Source organism: Cetorhinus maximus, chromosome 1 (genome assembly GCF_964194155.1).
Source record: "Cetorhinus maximus chromosome 1, sCetMax3.hap1.1, whole genome shotgun sequence".
NCBI classification, from domain to species: domain Eukaryota; kingdom Metazoa; phylum Chordata; class Chondrichthyes; order Lamniformes; family Cetorhinidae; genus Cetorhinus; species Cetorhinus maximus.
In genome coordinates, this window is record NC_135879.1 from 133,881,476 (window position 1) to 133,895,427 (window position 13,952).

The 13,952-nt window shown below is 42.3% G+C and overlaps 1 protein-coding gene and 1 long non-coding RNA gene across 4 annotated transcripts in view; one reads left to right on the forward strand and one right to left on the reverse strand.

Annotated features, from left to right (window-relative positions):
• LOC144683762 (uncharacterized) overlaps positions 1-13,952 on the reverse strand; it is a 1,025,508-nt gene that overhangs the window by 261,083 nt on the left and 750,473 nt on the right. The window lies entirely within an intron of this gene.
• slc30a9 (solute carrier family 30 member 9) overlaps positions 1-13,952 on the forward strand; it is a 142,857-nt gene that overhangs the window by 67,392 nt on the left and 61,513 nt on the right. For all 3 annotated transcript variants that reach the window (XM_078547089.1, XM_078547099.1, XM_078547107.1), the window contains 3 exons: positions 7,069-7,127; positions 9,069-9,136; positions 9,591-9,693. In XM_078547089.1, coding sequence (XP_078403215.1) covers positions 7,069-7,127; positions 9,069-9,136; positions 9,591-9,693 — 230 coding nt within the window. The remainder of the gene's footprint in view (positions 1-7,068; positions 7,128-9,068; positions 9,137-9,590; positions 9,694-13,952) is intronic.

A 13,952-nucleotide genomic window follows, 5' to 3' on the forward strand; every position in this document is an offset into this window, starting at 1 on the left:
AAGAGTGGCGGCCTTGATAAGTAGGACCTGGTAAGTATTCCTTCTGTCCTCAATATTTTCTAAACTAGAGGAAGTGAAAGTAAAGGGAGTAATTTAAGGGTAAGCCATGGCAGGGCAGCTCGGCCAAGTGGAATGCTCCTCCTCTGCGATGTGGGAAGTCAGGGCCACTTCCAGTGTCCAGGGCGACCATGTATGCAGGAAGTGTCTCCAGCTGCAGCTACTTGAAATCCGTGTTTCGGAGCTGGAGCTGCAGCTGGAGTCACTGTGGAGCATCTGCAAGGATGAGATTTTCGTGGATAGCACATAGTGAGGTGGCCACACCGTAGGTAAAGAGTGCACAGGCAGAAAGGGGATAGGTGACCGCCAGACAGAGTAAAAGCACTAGGCAGGTATTGAAGGAGTCCCTTGGGTCCATCTCCCTCTTCAACAGATTTTCCATTTTGGATACTGCTGGGGGAGATGGTTTCTCAGGGGAAAGCAGCAAGAGCTAAATCCGTGGCACCATGAGTGGCTCAGCTGCATAGAGAGGAGGAGAAAAGAGTGGGAGAGCGATAACGGTAGGGATTCTATCGTAAGGGGAACAGATAGATGTTTCTGCGACCGCAGACGTGACACCAATGTGGTATGTTTCCTCCCTGGTGCCAGGGTCAAGGATGTCACTGAGCGACTGCAGGACATTCTGAAGTAAAAAGGGTGAACAGCCAGAGGTCAGGTTCATATCAGTACCAACGACAGGTAAAAAGAGGGATGAGGTTCTGAAAGCAGAAAATAGGGAGCTAGGAAATAAATTTAAAAAGTAGGACCTCAAAGGTAATAATCTCAGGATTTCTCCCAGTGCCACATGCTAGCGTGATCAGGAATAGGAGAATAAACCAGATGAATGTGTGGCTGGAGAGATGTTGTAGGAGGGAGGGATTTAGATTCCTGAGGCATTGGGACCGATTCTGGGGAAGATGGGATCTATACAAGAACGGGTTGCACCCCAGCAGGACCGTGACCAAAATCCTTGCAGGGGTGTTCGTTGTTGCTGTGGGGGAGGGTTTAAACTAGATTGGTGGGGAGTGGGAGCCTTAGCGGGAAGACCAAAGAGAGGGAAACAAAGATAGAAATGAAAGATAGAAAAATAGAAAGCAAAAGTGGAAGGTAGAGGAAATGAGGGCTAGCAGCAAATAGGGCCATAGTACAAAAAAATGTGTTAAAATATTAAAAAGACAAGTCTAAAAGGACTGTATCTGAATGCACAGAGCATTTGCAATGAGGTAGACAAATTAACAGCACAAATAGATGTAAATGGTATGATATGATTGTGATTATGGAGACATGGCTGCAGGGTGACCAAGACTGGGAACTGAATATCCAAGGGTACTCAATATTTAGGACAGACCAAAATGAGGGAACCAAATGTAATATTTCCAAGTTTGCTGACGACACGAAACGAAACTTGGTGGGAATGTGAGCGATGAGGAGGGTCTTCAGATGCTTCGAGGCGATTTAGACAGGTTGACTGTGTGGACACATACATGGCAGATGCAGAATTACATAGATAAGTGTGAAGTTGTTCACTTTGGCAGGAAAAACAGAATAGAAGAGTATTGTTTAAATGTTGATGCACTAAGGGACCTGGGTGTCCTTGTACACCAATCACTGAAAACAAGCATGCAGGTGCAGTAAGTAGTTAAGAAGGCAAATAGTATGTTGGCCTTCATTACGTGAGATCACACCTGAATATTGTATGCACTTTTGGTCTCCTTACCTAAGAAAGGGTATACTTTTCATAGAGGGAGTGCTGCGAAGGTTCACCAGACTGATTCCTGGGATGTTGTATGAGTAGAGATTGGGCCAACTAGGTCTGTATTCACTGGAGCTTAGAGGAATGAGGGGGGATCTCATTGAAACATATAAAATTTTGACAGGGATGGACAGACTGGACGCAGGGATGATATTTCCTCTGGCTGGGGTGGGTCTAGAACAAGGGGTCATAGTCTCTGGATACAGGGTAGACCATTTAGGACTGAGATGAGGAGAAACTTCTTCACTCAGGGGTGGTGAACCTTCACTCAGGGTAGTGAACCTATGGAATTCTCTACCACAGAAGTCATTTAATATATTTAAGAAGGAAATCGATTTCTGGACTCAAAAGGCGTCAAGGGGTATGGGGAGAGCACGGGAGTATGGCGTTGAGTTGGAGGATCAGCCATAATCGTACTGAATGGCGGAGCAGCCGTGAAGGGCCGAATGACCTACTCCTCCTATTTTCTATGTTTCTATTGGAGGAGGACCAGGAGAGGAGAGGAAAAAGAAGCCTCGTTTATTTTTCCTGAAATGGTAGGGTCCATTGTACCACTGGAAAACTATTTATTGCTTTGTGCATTGGAACTTTTTCCCTATTGTTGTAGCCTGAGAGACTGAAGAAAAGGGAGGAAGAACGGACTAACTAACAAAATGTTTTGCCATTACATTGTTGCCCCAGTGAGGAAAGTGAAAAGAGGTGTGTGTGGGTGTATCAGTCAAGTCAGTCAAAATTGGTTACCAGCAGCAGCACCCCATTGCCTTGCCTAGGTTGAACAAATTACCTGGGTGCAGAAAAGAAGTAGAACTGTGCTACTTAGATAGTTTACTTGTCTGGCTGAAAATCAGGAACTGGCTTTAAGATGTATTGGTTCTCCGGGGGCATGTGGTTCGACACCTGTAAGGCGGTGGAGCATATTCGCAAGAATTGTCCAGTCACTGAACCTTGGAATCATGACTACCAAAGTCAGTCGACACAACAATCAACACTGCCTTCGCTGGGGAGTTGGATGACTATCCTCTGGAGAAGACGGTAAAGAAAAAGACAAAGCATCTACAGTCTGATTCCAGTGCTGTTGGGCTGGTGACGAAATCTGCATTCACACGACTTCAGATGGACAGTCCAGCCCTCACACTACCTGGGTTGCACTCTCTTCTCAAGAAGAAAGGGGTTGTGGGAGAGGAAATAGCGTTGGAGATATAACTCTGTCTCCCTTAGTGCCCATCTGGGAGAAAGAGGCAGTGTTGCTTCTTGGAAGTGAGAGGTGATTCTGCAAAAGAGCACCCTCCTGCTGAAGAGGAGTGTTCACCACAAATGGGTTCAGGAATTCCTCTTGTGAGCCATTTGTTGGATTCACCATCACTGCTGGAAAGTGCAGGAGGCACAGCTTTTTGCTATGTTTCTAGTGGGGTGGCATCACCCAGGTACTTTTAGAGGGAGATGGGGTGGCCATGGCTTCACAATTTAGCCACCCTTGAATGAGTGGGGCAGTCTGGATGCTGGTGCAGGGTGGGGACAGTGTTCTCAGACCCACTTTAGGGCCTTGGGAATTCCTTGAACTTATTGAGGCTGATAGTTTTTTTCACCTTAGGGTGGATTAGTGGTAGTGGAGAAGGGGAAGGCCTCTTCTTCCCTCAGTCTAGGCTTGGTGTTGAGTGGACTATGGGATACAATCTTGTCCCTGGCTGTTCTGTAACCTTTCACTTTTGTTGCGCTTCCTCAAAGTGATGGGAGGACCCTGATTCACTTCTGGCCTCTGACCTGGATCCCCTGGAGGAGGCTAGGGATGACGGTTCTGTGGATCAGGGGGGTGAGATCTAGGTAGAGATGAGGTTGACTGGAGTTGGCACTGTGTTGGTCCACATGATCTGCCCTGAGCAGCCCTACACTGTCCCAAGCCATTCAATCCATGATAGCATCTACCTGGTTGGGCACCTGAGTCATCATTCCCAGACGAGTGATAATTGGATGTATTCCTTACCCTGGATCTGGGAAGGCATTCGATAGGATGGATTGCAGCTATTTGTTCGGAATTGTGAAGGCATTCGGATTCAGGTCATATTTCATCACCCAGATCCAAATTCTGTGTGCTGACACCACTGTCTGATGAAAATTAATGGATCTCTGGCACTACTTCAGTTTAGCCCTATAGCTGGCCAGATACACACAACCTGTGTGGAGCCTTTCCAGTGCCTCTTTCTGAAGCAATTGTTAGGTCTGGCCCTGCATGAACTGGGCAAGGAAGTTGTAATATTGGCTTATGTGAATGATGTGCTCCCATGGTCATGGACCCTGTTGACTTTTGGCGTATGGGTGAGTGCCAGCATCTTCTGCAAGGATCATATGGCACAAATGCTCTGGACTCCTGGTAGATTAGTGGACTTGGTAAGTGATCGATTCTCTGCTGAGGAGCTCCAGCCAATGTGTTCTCTCAAGCTATGTGGGTGCACAACCATGCAGCAACCTTGGAGGAACCATGCAGGCCACTCAATTGTCCCCTTTATGATTTTGCACATTGAAATGAACAGGTTGTGCACAAGATTTAAAAATATTATGGGGACATTGATTCTACCTCTTTGCCAAGGGTAACCATTCACCTTTTGTATTTGGGAGTTTACCTTAGTCCAGCTGAAGTTGGTAACATCTTAACACTAAAGTTACAGCTTGCCAAGTGTGCTATACAGGAATTTCCCATTTGCTGTCTTACCAAGGTCAAACACTTGCCATAAACAACTGGTGGCTACTATGCCGTGGTTCCAGTTGGCCACTTTGATTCCATCCACTAATTGAGGAAGCTCATTGACTTCTTAGACAAAAGGAAATATGGATTTCTGTTGTGGGTGTAAGCCTCCTGCTTGCAGTGGTTTTTGATTTATCTCTGCACCAAGCTTGCAACTTTCTGTCTTGAGACCTGCCAGAAATACTCATACATAGAAAACCCTTCAGAATGGAGTTATGACTGGCAGCTCCTTTTCATCGAGTTGCTTGGTATACGTGCAGCCTTTTATCAGCCTGTCTTTTATCAAATCTTATCAGGGTCTGGAACATGGTTGCATCAAGCAGGGCCTCACATTTATTGGAATGGTTCCACCATCTTGGTGGAACCACTACTCCGCAATCAATATTTCCATGTGGCTGGCACATAGGACAGTGTAGAGGGCCTGAGTTGCATCAGTAATCAGTCAGCCACACAATGGATGGCGGTTGATGTCGCTGGGACCATTAGATGTTCTGTTTGGGCCCTGTTTACGGCCAAAACTTATACAGGTGCAAAGGTTGGTCTCAGCTCCTATTCCATTGGGTATATCAAGGAGACTCAAATGTAGAGGGATTCTGCTTGATTTTATCACTGTTCAAGTGGAGGGTCTTACCTGCACAAAGCAACAAACCCTCCCTTGGAAACCTGCATCTTGTAACTTGAACTATCTGAAGGAAATTCTCTCTGCTATTCCACACTGGAAAGAGGAGTGTACAGGTCATGCTACATACCCTCCACTTCCTCACTCTCGTCTCCTGTCCAGATATGCCTAGGTGTGTCTTTTTACTGTTTGACAGAGGCAGGGTTCCTAATGGAATGCCCCCTATGCAGGAGTGCTTCCCTGCAATGTTGGGAATCTGAAGTGGGAGGATGTGGGACTGAGCAGCAGCTGACAACTTTAAGCACATTTGCAGACTCTGGCTTCATTTGAATTTTGTGGCTTAGAGGAGTCCATGTACATATTCAATTTGAGAAGTTGCAGCCTCTTGTCTAATTAGGTTACCTGAAGGGGTTGCTCCTTAACTTTTGGTTACATTTTAGTCCATGCTACTAATCTTTTTTGACAACCCAATAAAGAGTGGCACCAGTAAGTCAGAGGATCTTCTGGTGGACCTGTTCTTGGGCCTGGCTAAAATAAAAACCTGTAGTTCCAGGATGGGCAGGTCCTATGGTTCATTCTTGCCTGCTGCCTCTCTACTGTGGTCTGGTCTGCCCCCAAGTATCCCTGGAGTGGAAGCATGTGGTGCCCACTAGTACGCTTGATGTTTTCCATGACTGGGCAGATAATTGCAATATAATTTAGTTGAGAAAGTGCTTTTTGCTTTTGTTGGGACTCTGCTTATTTTGGCTTATTTTAGTTTGATTAGACCAAATATTTATTTCTTATATTTGTTGGACTCTAAAAGGGGGCACTTGTGATGATTCTTGTTTGGTGACTGTGGAGCCCAAAAAAAGACCCAGGCTTGAAGCCCTAGCAAATTGTGAACAAAGTTCCTTATTACTAGGAATCCCTGTCATGGAGGTTTATTATAGTCCTGGAAATAAGAACTACAACATAATGAAGGTATGGGGAAAAATGTAAAAGTTACACATCATTGATTAAACTTGCCGATATAACACTTTGACTTTAAGATATGTAACACTTTTCCATTAGAGATCTATATCCTTGAGAAGGCTTAAGTTCATAAGTCTCTTTAACTGTCAGTTATGTATTTTGCAAGCCCTAAAAAGATAGCAAGGTACAATTCCAATTGTGCCAGTAATTACTAGGTTTTTTTTTTACAACAAAGTTATTCATTGTTTGCTGGAACTGGCTATCTCTAAGGCTGTTATCCCAAAAACTTCTCTATCCATTGATGCTGAAAATACAGAAGGACTAATGGCTAGAAATGTATTTTTCAGGAACAGTAAAAGTAGCCAGAATTGAGCTTTTAAGATACATCCTCAAAATAAGGAGAAACACACATTTCTGAAGTACTTGCAAAATTGTTTTTTTCTTTGTCAAAAATTGTTAAATATGTAAATACAAGTTATTGTTTGTTAAAACAGATATTATTATTCCAAAGACCAATTCCTCAGTCTCCTCGAGTTATTCTCCTCACCCTTGCTCAAATTCTGTTCTGGTTTAGATTTCATTTCCAATGTACAAGTCTGTATTTGGAAGGTGGAGTCCCCTGAAACCCCTCTAAATTTTCTTTCTTTGCTTCCACATCAAAGCAATATTCTAGACAGATAAGTATGCCATTACACAGTCCTGAGTCACTGTTTGTCCCTGTTTTCCATGTGTACTTCTAGAACTGTGGTATATGAAAGATAAGAACATGAATATGTTTCCTATTTGCAGAGGGTAAGAAAATTCATTATTTGAATCATTCAAAAACACTTGCATCACATCTCAAAATACCTTTCGTCCTTCTTTCCGAATCCCTGTCAGTGCAATGTCATGGACCTGGTTAATTCAATTAATTGAATTTGTCCAAATGCAAAGTGGATATGATTTAATACTTGTTCTCCATTGTAGATCTTTTCAGGAACCAGAAGTTAATGCGGGAATACAGGGAGTTTCTAGGTAACACTATGGTAAGACTGTTTAGGAAATATATTATATATATATATATAATATATATATGTGGCCATAAGAGCAGGTCAGAGGCTGAGAATTCTGTAGCAAGCAACTAACATAATGACTCTCCAAAGCCTGTCCATCATCAACAAGGCACGAGTCGGGTGCAATGGAATACTCTCCACTTACCTGGATGAGTGCAGCTCCAACAACACTCAAGAAGCTCAACACCATCCAGGAAAAACAGCCCACTTGGTTGGCACCCCATCCACCATTTTAAACATTCACTCCCTCCACCGCTAACGCACAGTGGCAGCAGTGTGTACCATCTGTGTGATGCACTGCAGCAACTCACCAAGACTCCTTTGACAGAACCTTCCAAACCCGCAACCTCTACCACCTTAAAGGACAAGGGCAGCAGGTGCATGGGAACACTACCACCTGCAAGTTCCCCTCCAAGCCCCACATCATCCTGAGCAATTCAAGTTCTGCACAAAGCCCTATGCCATCTTGGTGCTATACTCCTCCATGCTCCTTGACATTGACCACAGACTTTCTGGCAGGCCTACCAAAGCATTTCATTCTGCATACCCATCAGCCTTGTAAAGGCCATCCCATTGAAGCCCTCACCTGACTCATGTGAAGTATAACTGTGAGACCTTGCCCTCTAATGAACTGCCACCTCTCCTACCCTTGTCTCCAGCACTAACTGCAAGCCATTCATGCCTTGTGTCTCAACACGTGCATATACCACCTTGATGCTATCCTTTAAAATATGTGTAGTGTCAATATTTGAGCTGTGGCTGTTGTAAGGGTTTGCTTGGTGTCTCATGAAGAGGCTGAGTCTTGTATAGTTGAACATTAAGTGTTTATTGATAACACATAATTATGTACATCTATACAGGGTATAGCCAAACTATGAGCTAACTCCATGCTTGCTTCTACATGGGTCCATGTCCAGTCCACAACTGACCCACCCTAATCTCAGGTCATGTGTCTCTTTACAAGAGACTCCCAGTCCCACATTAACCCTTACTCTGTCAGCTACACTTATAGCACAATGGCTGCAATTGTGAGAGCGAGTGAAAGTGTTTATCCATCATACAAAGATTGTCATTGTTGAATTTCTGGCAGGGCGTGCAAATTGTGTGAATGTGCACTTGGATGCCATTTGTAATTAATTTAGCTTCTGTTTAAAAAAAAACTTCTGACAACTTTAAGATTTTAGTTTATTTTAATTTTTGTTATGCTTATTTTTAAAATATTCTAAGCTAAAGTCTCGTAGTTAGGAAAGATAAACTGCATAAGTTAACCAGAACAGCCTGATAATCTGAATATTAGTTATCCAAAGTATTGAGAGTGTCCATGGTAATTGAATTTGACTCTTAAGTAATCAAGAGGTGCAGAAATGTTTCTGTCTGGTGATCATTTGTTATTCACTGCAGTTATAAAAGCTTGAGATACTTTTCTCATGATTTGACTCTAATAGGTATACAGCAATCCAAAAACCTTTTTTGGGTAACTGCAACTCTACTTACAGTAGTAATCATATAATTGTGGAAACAAATGAATTGATTAAACAAAGGTCAGAGCTGAAAGTAACTTTTTAAACTGTTTGCATATCCATAGGTCAGTGCTGCTCTCGTTGGATGATTGGTGCCACGCACCACTGAACTCTCCTTTGCCTCAATTTTCTAGGGCATTCTTTACTTAAGCACATCCTTTTATACACCTTAAAGAAAGCAAGGTGTAGGAGTATGCAAATATGTAAAATGCATAACACTTTTTGCTGTAATTGCTGGTTTTTTGAATTTTATTGGTTGAAAAGTAACGTGTTAAATTTCATCAAATAAGGGATTGGTGTGGGTAGGGGTAAATTCTTCAAGTTAATAGGACTGCAGTAATTTATGCTTTAACCTATCAATAATATAGATTGTGTTTTTAATTTTTCCTTTTAGCCTCGCTCAACTAAGTCAACACCATTTTTAGAGGGACCAGGAAAAGTTGTGATGGTTGCAATCTGCATGTAAGGCCTTGTTTTGTATTTAAAGTTTATTTTCTTTTAAAACTGGGATTGGATAAAATCTGCATAAAGAACAAGATAATGGTAAATATGTATTCTCTCTGCCTCTTCTCCCCCTCCCCGCACGATGCCGTGCACCACTCTACTCTCCCAAAAGGCAGAGTTTGCAAATATCTGCTGCAGGATAGGAGAGAAAATTCTCCATTTAGTGATCTGGCCAAAAGCTATGGTGACTATCTCTTGAGAAAACAGAAAATTTGATTTTGGGCCAAATTGGACGTTGATGTTCCATTTCTAGTTTGTTTGGCACGTTGGTTTATAATCAAAACTAATTTTCTTGTCTTTGCTAAATTTAAAACAAACTTTAAGAAAAATTGCTTTTCAAATGTTCCTTCAAAATACAAAAATCCCACTTTTTCTCTCTGTCAATGTTATTTTTGTTAACCCCACTCTCTAGCAATGGACTGAATTTTATCTTCAAACTGCTTGCCTGGATTTATACAGGGTCTGCATCAATGTTTTCAGAAGCTATACATTCCCTGGCTGACACCTGTAATCAGGTAAGGAAATGATCTGTTCATTGCATTCATTTGCCTGGATGATTGAATTTAATTTAAGGATAAGTCCAACTTGTCTCAACTATAATTTACTGTTGCCTGATGGTTATGCATGAAAGTTCTCTATAGGAATAAGTTATCAATTATTAGTAATAAATCTGAAAATGTTTGTAATAACAGTATTGTAACTCTTTCGAGTCACAGCCAATTAAACTAAATTAACAAAATCAGTGACAAAGTAAAAGGCAGCCCCTTAAATAATAACAGTATTGTAGTTGTATTTGACTCCGCTCTAACAGGTTGTATTTTACTGGAAAAATAAAAGCCACTTAATGATGCACATTGTTAATATGTAAATTGGCTACCAAATTAATTTGATTAAGAGATACGGTCCGAGTTGCGAATCAGCAGACCTTTCTGGTTGATTTATGTCACTGCTTCGCATAAATGGCATCTCATCCTGAGCCTGCATTTTGAGAATTTGCTGTATTTGAACATTAATTGCCCACTAAACTCACCTCTCTGGTCCAGAAAGGGAGCAATTTAAAGTTTTCATTCTCACTTCTGCATGTAATAAATTGTTGGGGATTTATGGAATGTAAAATTAAAAAGAAAATTCTTTCTGTCCCTTCTTGTTGCCTTTCTTCATCCATTCTTTTTTTCCCTCTTCTCTTTCTGTACCTCATTTGACTCTAATTCACTGACTCTAATTCAGTCTGCTTCTCGGTCATGTCTTACCCGATCACTATTCGTTTAAGGTCCTAGATGCCCCATTGCCATCGCAACAACATTAGCAGGTTGCACTTCCAAGTTACGATGCAAAACCTTTGTGAGCTGATGGGTGCAGGAAAATGTCTTAACTGATGCCATGCACTGTGAAATGCACCATTCCAGCAAGATGCATCCCTGCCTGTCTAAAGCTTAATTATACAAATAGCATGCATATGGTCATTCTAATTGGGAGGTGTTGGATTTCCTCTTTGGAACCACAAGGCAATTCCATTCATCTTCAATAGATACAAGCTCCAGTGTCGCCAGGGGTGCGATAGTAAAGAGGAGCGATTGTTAGAATTTTCACGATTAGAGAGAGATGACTGGTGGTGAGTTTGACCTGAGGGTCACCACACCTCAGGTGAGGGGCAACATTGAGAAAGCAGGGCCTTCATGGATGACCTCAGCTGGTACGGAAATTGAACCCGCCCTGTTGGAGTCACTCTGCATCACAAACCAGCCCTCAACAGAATTGTTACACCAGAGAAGCAGGCCATTTGGCCCCTCATGTCTGCTCTGGCTCTGTAATTTACCTAATGCCACCCCCCCCCCCCCCGTCTTTTCCCCGTTGCCTGCATTTTCTTCCTTTTCATATAACAATCGAATTCTTCGATTGAACCTGCCTCTACTGTAGTGCACTTCAGATCTTAACTACTCACTGCATGAATAAGCTTTTCCTCATGTCACCATTGCTTCTTTTGCCAATTACCTTAAATCTGTGTGCTCTTGTTCTAGATCCTTCCACTAATGGGAACATTATTTTTTTCTTAAACCCTATCTACTCCGTCCAGGCCCCTCATGATTTTGAATACTTCTATTAAATCTCCTCTCAACCTTCTCCAAGGAAAACAGTTCTAACTTCTCCAATCTATCTACGTAACTGAAGTTTCTTATCTCAGGAGTCATTCTCGTGGATCTTTCCTGCATTTTGTCCAATGTCTTCAAATCCTTCCTAAAGTGTAGCACCCAGAACTGGACGCAGTATTCCAGTTGATACCGAACCACTGTTCTATGTGAGTTTAACATAACATCCATGCCTTTGTACTCTATATCCCCTACTAATAAAGCCTAAGATACTATATGCTTTATTAACTGCTCTCTCAACCTGTCCTGCTACATTCAATGATTTAAGCACATCCACACCTAGGTCCCTCTGCTCCTGTACCCCCTTAAGAATTGTACTCTTTGTTCTATATTGTGTACCTGATCTTCCTACCAAGACCATTCATTGTATGGTAAGTCCCTTATGTAGCTATTTTTTTACATTTCAGTTAACATGGGCTTTGTAATCCTTGGCTAGAAGCTAAGCTAAGAATTTGCTTGACCTTGGGAATCCTTAGAAGGAAACCATTTGCTCAAGGCAGAGAAAGTTTTATTCCCTTAGTAAAACTTAAACTCATGTCCTTGCTGCTAATGTTTTTGACAATCTTTAGATCCTTGAAGACCTATTTGCCTTGAAGCCTTTTGGAGTAGCCATTATTATGATCTATGGATACCTTAATTTCACAAAGGCTGAATTAATGGTGTAGGTGCAGATTAGAGATCCATTTGCAACTTTAATCTTAGACCTTCAGAACCTGGTCTGTTTTTTGTGGGTCAAGGTGTGGCTTAGCTGTGTTCATGATGTCAATCACTGTTAGGTTGACTTTTAAAGCTCTAAAGTGAAATGTATTCGTACTTGTTTCATGCTTGCAAATTTGACAGATGAAATTGTTCATTGTATAATGTATCACAGATCCAACTTATCAACTTGGAGAAGAGGAAATGCAGTTTTAGAGCAACCCTTTTAGACCATGTTAGGTAACAACCCTTTAGGATCAAATTCTCTTTTGTTCTTGAATCAAAACATAAAGCATAATTTATGATTTGATTATTTTACGATTGGCGATTAATTTTTCCAGTGCTCTCTTACATCTGTCGTCTTTTTTAAATTTACTCTTTCATGGGATGTGGAGGTCACTGGCTACACCATTTTTTGCCCATCTCTAATGCCCTTGAGAAGATTATCATGAGCTTCCTTCTAGAACTCCTGCAGTCCATGTGGTGTAGGCATACCCACAGTACTGTTGGGGAGGAGTTCCAGGATTTTGACCCAGTGACAGTGAAGGAACGGCGATATATTTCCAAGTCAGGATGGTGTGTGGCTTGGAGGGGAACTTGCAGGTGGTGGTGTTCCCATGTATCTACTGCCCTTGCCCTTCTAGATGGGAGCGATGGTGGGTTTGAAAGATGCTGTTAAAGGAACTATGGTGAATTGCGTGTATCTTGTAGATGATACACACTGCTGCCACTGTGCATGGTGTTGGAGGGAGTGAATGTTTGAGGATGGGGTGCCAGTCAAGCAGGCTGCTTTGTCCTGGATGGTGTCAAGTTTCTTGAGTGTTGTTCGAGCTGCACTCATCCAGACTAGTGGAGAAACTTCCATCACACTTCCTGATGTGCCTTGTAAATGGTGGAGAGGCTTTGGAGAGTCAGGAGGTGAGTTAGTTGCTGCATAATTCTCAGCCTCTAACCTGCTCTTATAGCCACAGTATTTATATGGCTGGTTCACTTCAGTTTTGATTAATGGTAACCCCCAGGATGTTGATAGTGGGGAATTCAGCAATGGGAATACCATTAAATGTCAAGGGAAAATGGTTAGATTCCACCTTGTTGGAGATGGCCATTGCCTGACACTTGTGTGGTGCAAATGTTCACTTGCCACTTATTAGCTCAAGCCTGGATGTTGTCCAGGTCCTTCTGCATATGGACGTTGATTGTTTCAGTATTTGAGGAGTTGCAAATGTTGCTGAACATTGTGCAATCATCACCAACCATCTCCATTTCTGACTTGATGACTTTGTTTTATAGGCCAACAGGCAGGGATTCACTGGAGTTTAGAAGAATGAGGGGAGATCCCATTGAAACATATAAAATTCTGACAGGGATGGATAGACTGGATGCAGGGATGATGTTCCCTCTAGCTGGGGGGATCTAAAACAAGGGGTCACAGTCTCAGGATACAGGGTAGGGCATTAAGGACTGAGATGAGGAGAGATTTCTTCACTCAGAGGGTGGTGAACCCGTGGAATTCCCTACCACGAAGGCTGTGGAGGCCAAGTCACTGAATATATTTAAGAATTTTAGATTTCTGGACTCTAAAGGCATCAAGGGGTATGGAGAGAGTGTCGGAGTACGGCGTTCAGATAGAGGATCAGCCATGATCATATTGAATGGTGGAGCAGGCTCGAAGGGCCGGATGACCTACTCCTGCTTCTATTTTCTATGTTTCTATAACTGTTGCATCTTGTTAGTCATTATCTATCCAGTAACTGCTGTAGCTGTGCAACTTTTATGTCTGCCATAAGGTGAAGTTTCTTTCTCATTGGTTAAGTAAGTACAGTTTGTGTCTTTCTGCTTTCCAATTGCGTATTTTATGCTTTGGTCAATTCATCAGTCACAAACATTTACACACAATTTTTCTGGCAAGATCATATGATTCCTTCATCTGT